Consider the following 5,291-nt stretch of genomic DNA (forward strand, 5'->3'; position numbering starts at 1 on the left):
GATAGTCCATTGTGTAGCTTTGTGCTTAATTACAAACAAACAAACTGACTAGTTGTTGTTATTTGTAAAGATATCAGAAGCTCATTTGTTAGTTAGTTAGTGTAACTTATACCATCTGTTAACGAAAACAATGTGGTCAGTTTATTGACCGAGGTCATTACGGAAGTGAGGAGGAAGGAAATGTTTGTATTTCTTTCAGCGCAAAACTCCAAATGGCCATCCTGTCTTCGCTCTGTCCATTGCAGGAAATCGATACCTGGATTTTAGTGTTGTAAGTCCGTTAACTTTTAGTTGATCTACCGGAGGAAGGTACTGATATTTATAACTTTAAACTTATCTAAGTCGTTGAAAAAAATACTTGCAATAGTTTTTAACTTTAGTTTACAGTTACGAGATTATTGAAGGAGCAGATTCAAATCTCTTCCCTTTTTAGAAAGGTTAGGAAAGTGTAATTAAGAAGTTTATTATAAAATATTCTGTAATAAACCAGAAATAGCTAAAAACCACAAATGCTTTAGCTTTAGATTAAGATAAAAAGTAAAACTACCAATTATAAATGCCTCTAATACGGTATGACTGTCTTCATCGGTATTTAGAAATTGTGTAAATGATTCAAAGTCTTTGAATAAGTTTAATAACTGGTTTTTGTTCTGATGTTTGTAAAGAAACAAAAAATCTGATTCTGATATATTTACATAATCAAATATTACTGCTGATGTAAATGCTTTTAAAAACTTACGAATGAATAACAAAGAAAACATGATTGCAAGGTTAACACAGTAAGAAACTTACAACTTTTTCGAACATTTTGTGACATTAGAAGGTTGTGTAATTGTGACTGCGTTAAACTCATAGTTTTCATCATTGCGTATTCAAGCTGTCTCAAAATGTGTTTCTCGTCATAGAATTTAACTGTTACATTGTATTTAACCACTTTGTTTGTAAAGTTAATATTGAGTATAAACAACAGAATGCTTCATCATATTCCAGTAGAAAATATATGTCGTTGTCTGGTAATAACGTCTTTTTATATGCGTCAGAGTAAAGGTAATTTTTAAGTTTTTAGTAGTTGGTATCAAAAGATAAAAAAGTGTTTTTTTTTTTTGCTTGTTTGTTTTTAGTTATGGTTTAAACGCCGAGAGCTAGTGAAGCACTGAAAACAAATAGGCCTAACATTAATTGATATGTCATCTCTTAAAAATCTGTTCCCATAGTGATAGTTGGTCAAAATGTTAAAAGTGAAGTAAAAGGACACATTTTCGTATATTACCATTTTTTATTTCAAGTTTTAGTTTTCATATCATAGAGGGCGTGTATAGAAAAACCTTATAGCCGTAACACTACTAAAAGCAAATGTTTCTTCTTTCAAAATACATTTCAGAACAAGTTGATACAAACATATTATTACTTTGAAACGAAAACGTAAGCTATACATAAGAACCAGTATCTCACTATAACAATCGTTATGCGAGAGTATTATTTTTATATAAGAAATTCTATACTTAATAAATTATGCTGATCGACTGCTGTTAATACTGGTATCGGTTTATATACTTATATAGCTCTATATACATAAATAACAACAAATTCACTCAGTAAAAATAACTAGTTTCTCAGAGGCTATCTGCTGATAAATTATAAAACAAATTTAGTTTATTTATTGAAAGAACATTATGAAAATGTTTAAGAAGTTGCTGAAAGACGTCATAGCCTCTTCTATGACATTTCACGTTTTCTGTTATACTCACAAAACCAATTTATAAATTAAACAAATTACGGCTTCCTCAAGGTGGCGTTTTGACATCAGAAGCTGAAGAACACTATTGACTGTCAGTCTTATAACTACGTTATTATTTCAATACATCACTTGATGAAGAATTTAGTTACTTAAACCTAACGCATAGTTGCTAAACAGTTGGTTCTGCTCAACTTAAAATCAGAGAGCCAATGCACTGTGCCATCTTAGAAGTGCTTTTCAACTATATGTAATTTTATCTATATCGTAATTTTATATTTGAAATATTGCTCCCAACTAGTGATATATTTATTGTTGTTACACATGACTGAGGAACTAAAATTGAGAACGGACGTTATCAAAGTACACTAAGATTGCTATGTAAGATAGCTTAGGTTTCCCGTAAAGTCTATCTTTGTTTAAGCTGAAAGACTATCGATTTGAAATACTGTTAAAAAAATCGAAACTTTGTCACAAAGTTAAATTGAACATGCGTTTTAACTTCAATGGCTGACCTGCGAAATACAATTCAACTTGAGAAGTCGTAATTGAAAGTACAAAAGAAATATATCTATGTATGTATATATATATATATATAATTTGCAAATAAATAAAAAATATTTTATTTGATAATGATTTTTCTTGACAGAAGGCGCTACTGAAGCTCATCTTGATAGGCTATATCTAAATATAGTTATATCTATCAATCTACAATTAATTTAACTTCGCATGATCTAATATTAACTAAATTCACAAAAATCTTTTGTGTGTGTGTGTGTGTCTTTTTCGAAATGAATTTTCGAAACACCAAGTGATACAGTTCAGCAAAAGACAATAATTATACGTCACAATTAGCATAACTACAGACAGTAATTAACACTTTTGATTTTAAAATGTTTCTAATAATGCAAATCTTGTTACATGAGGTACGCTTCGTTACATAAAGCATTTACATGAGTAGAACGATATGGGGATTAAGTATCATATACACACATAGTTTTGAAAAATAAATATCTCTATTTACATCTACGCGAAATGATAGCGATATTTACCATGTTTGAGTGTACAAAAATTCATTTTAGTTTTAAGTCTTAACATTGCTTGAAGTTAGAGTTTTAAGTGTTACACTTTTCGTGCACTTCAGTTATCGGAGAATAATTGTAGAACGAAGCAGTCTCAACAAAAAGTGTCTGAAGCAATTACATTTATTACTAACTCAGAAGAAGTTCCCTATATTCTCTATGCGTACTTTGCTTACTTACTTTGATTACTTAAACTAGGATTCGCAATCACTTAAGGGGATGTTCGGTGTCATTGTTATTTCCGTTCGTGGCTTTATCTTTGGATGGTATTTCTGACGTCACATGATTGTTGTTCGAAGTCACGTGATTTCCCGTGCGAATATCGGGACAACAGGTGTCATTCTGATAGGATGACCCTGGAATGTGGATGTGGGATTCTGTGGCAAGTGTCGATGAGGTTTCGTCGATCTCCTTTAGGATCTTGATCTTTTGGATCATTTCTCGGATCTCGTATCGCAAAATTCCTAAAAAGCACACTTTAAGGAAGGCAATAACACAGAATCCCAGCACCGACAACATGTCTGCACTGTGTTGAAACCAAACAAATAACGCCTCATAACAACCATCTTGATACACATTGTCTAACGTGTAGCTACGAGCGTACCACGTGTGATTCACGAGAACATTCTCTATGTCAGATACTCCCGACTGATTTTTACAACAGCTCAGTGGCACCATCTGGTAATGTCGCGAAAAATCACGTCGTTGTCCTGAAATCCATAAAGATAAATTAAAGTCCTGTGGTTCGTTTACACCACAACAGTGTTCTTCCCGCTGAATGCGATCCCAAAGACTCTGGTACTCGGCACTGTTCCCATATTCGGTTTGTAATCTCGTTCTCAGGTCGCTTAGTAAGTGGCTGGCGATATGGTTGTAATGGAAGATCCACACGAAACCCATGATGACGTCACCTACAAGTAGCATCAGCATGAGGGACCAATATATGTTCAGTAGGCGCTCGTTCAGCTTCAAAGCACCCAAGCATCCCACAGCTTGAAGAATGCCTCCTTGAAGAATCAGAGCCAAATAAGCGTAGATGAAAGTGGGATGATGTAGGCGGATGGTGGGAAAAAATGACATTCGGTAATCGGAAAAAGTCCAAGCTGCTAAAGAGACAAAGATGATAACGCTAAGGAGAAGAGCCAGGTTACAGGAGTAGATCCAGAACCTGTAGTACCTCATCGCTTTATTGAAGAACATGGGGCTCATTTGATGGGACTAGCATATATTTAATAGGGCTAGTAGATATTTGATGGGGCTAGTAGATAACTGCGATTTTTCAAGAAATTCGACCAAAGATTATCTTCATATGATATAAACACAGGGCGAAATGTTCATAAGTTAGTCATTCACTCTCTCAATAATTAGTTATTACTGAATTATATGACTGATTGTAAACTGATATCAACTCAGATAGTATTGCCATTTAGAAAAGTTGCACTAAAAACCTTGTGGTACAATTTTCAAGAAAACGTGACACAAGAAAAAGAAATGTGTGAAAAGACTAGTTTTGAATAGTCTAATTGTTTTTCACTATATTTAGCACAAAAACTTTCAAATAATTTGAGTTTTCTATGCTTATTTTTCTAAATTTTCTTCACCTAACAAAGACAGTCTTTGGGAGGCTTATTTATAGAAAGTGCGAAGATACATAATTGGATAATTAAGCACACACACTATATGGATATCAGCAGGTAGCGTTACTATTATCATTCTCTTCTGGTAGAATGTTTTTATACTCTGGATAACATCACTACATATGTTGTTTTATCTTGCTTCTAGCGACGTGCATGCTGACAGTGACACTTGAAATATGTTCAGATACTAAAAATCAATTTTGTCTAATAAAAGAAAAGACCGTAACCTACCAATAAAAATATTTTCATTCCCCTATTTAGCTGTGATTGCAAAATCGTTTGTTTTTACACAAAGAAAAATAATTCTTTAAACAATTCAACAAAAATTAAGACACGGTGAAAACCAAACAGAAGTACAGATTGATGAATGCATTCTTAAGATAACCCATCTTCGTCACCGAACTTACAAAAAAGAAATATTATGTTAATTGACCCGGTAAAAACTGATGTTGGCTTCTTTCCTCTTTTTTGTTTTTTCTAGACTTGAGACAACTTCAACAAAGACAGATCAGCTGATCACAAGGGCGTAAACATTGAGCAGTGATTACGAAACTAGACTTCAGATTCAGTTTCCATCAGCGAAACACATTCGAAATTAATTATATAGCACGTGCAGGTTTGTCTTTCATAGAAATTACCAAGTATTGGTTCCTGTGAACGGAGACTTATCGTTTTTAGTTCTCGTAATTCTCATGAAATAAGAAATTAAATATAGTTAAAAAAAGTATATTTGAGGTTTTTCAATGGATTTCCGAAAAATATATTTTGTTACGTCTCCGTTTGTTAATTAACTTTTCGTAACTTCGTTCCGACGAAACTTTAGCGACACAAGTATTT

The 5,291-nt window shown here is 33.1% G+C and overlaps 1 protein-coding gene across 1 annotated transcript; it reads right to left on the reverse strand.

The window, feature by feature from the left end:
* Positions 1-1,291: 1,291 nt before the first annotated feature.
* Positions 1,292-4,677, reverse strand: LOC106466512 (tetraspanin-9-like). The gene has a single exon (XM_013926802.2). It carries the CDS (start codon positions 4,024-4,026, stop codon positions 3,025-3,027), a length of 1,002 nt encoding a protein of 333 aa, XP_013782256.1. The 5' UTR covers positions 4,027-4,677; the 3' UTR covers positions 1,292-3,024.
* Positions 4,678-5,291: the final 614 nt, after the last annotated feature.

This window comes from Limulus polyphemus, unplaced genomic scaffold (assembly GCF_000517525.1).
Source record: "Limulus polyphemus unplaced genomic scaffold, Limulus_polyphemus-2.1.2 Scaffold2282, whole genome shotgun sequence".
Taxonomy (NCBI): Eukaryota; Metazoa; Arthropoda; class Merostomata; order Xiphosura; family Limulidae; genus Limulus; species Limulus polyphemus.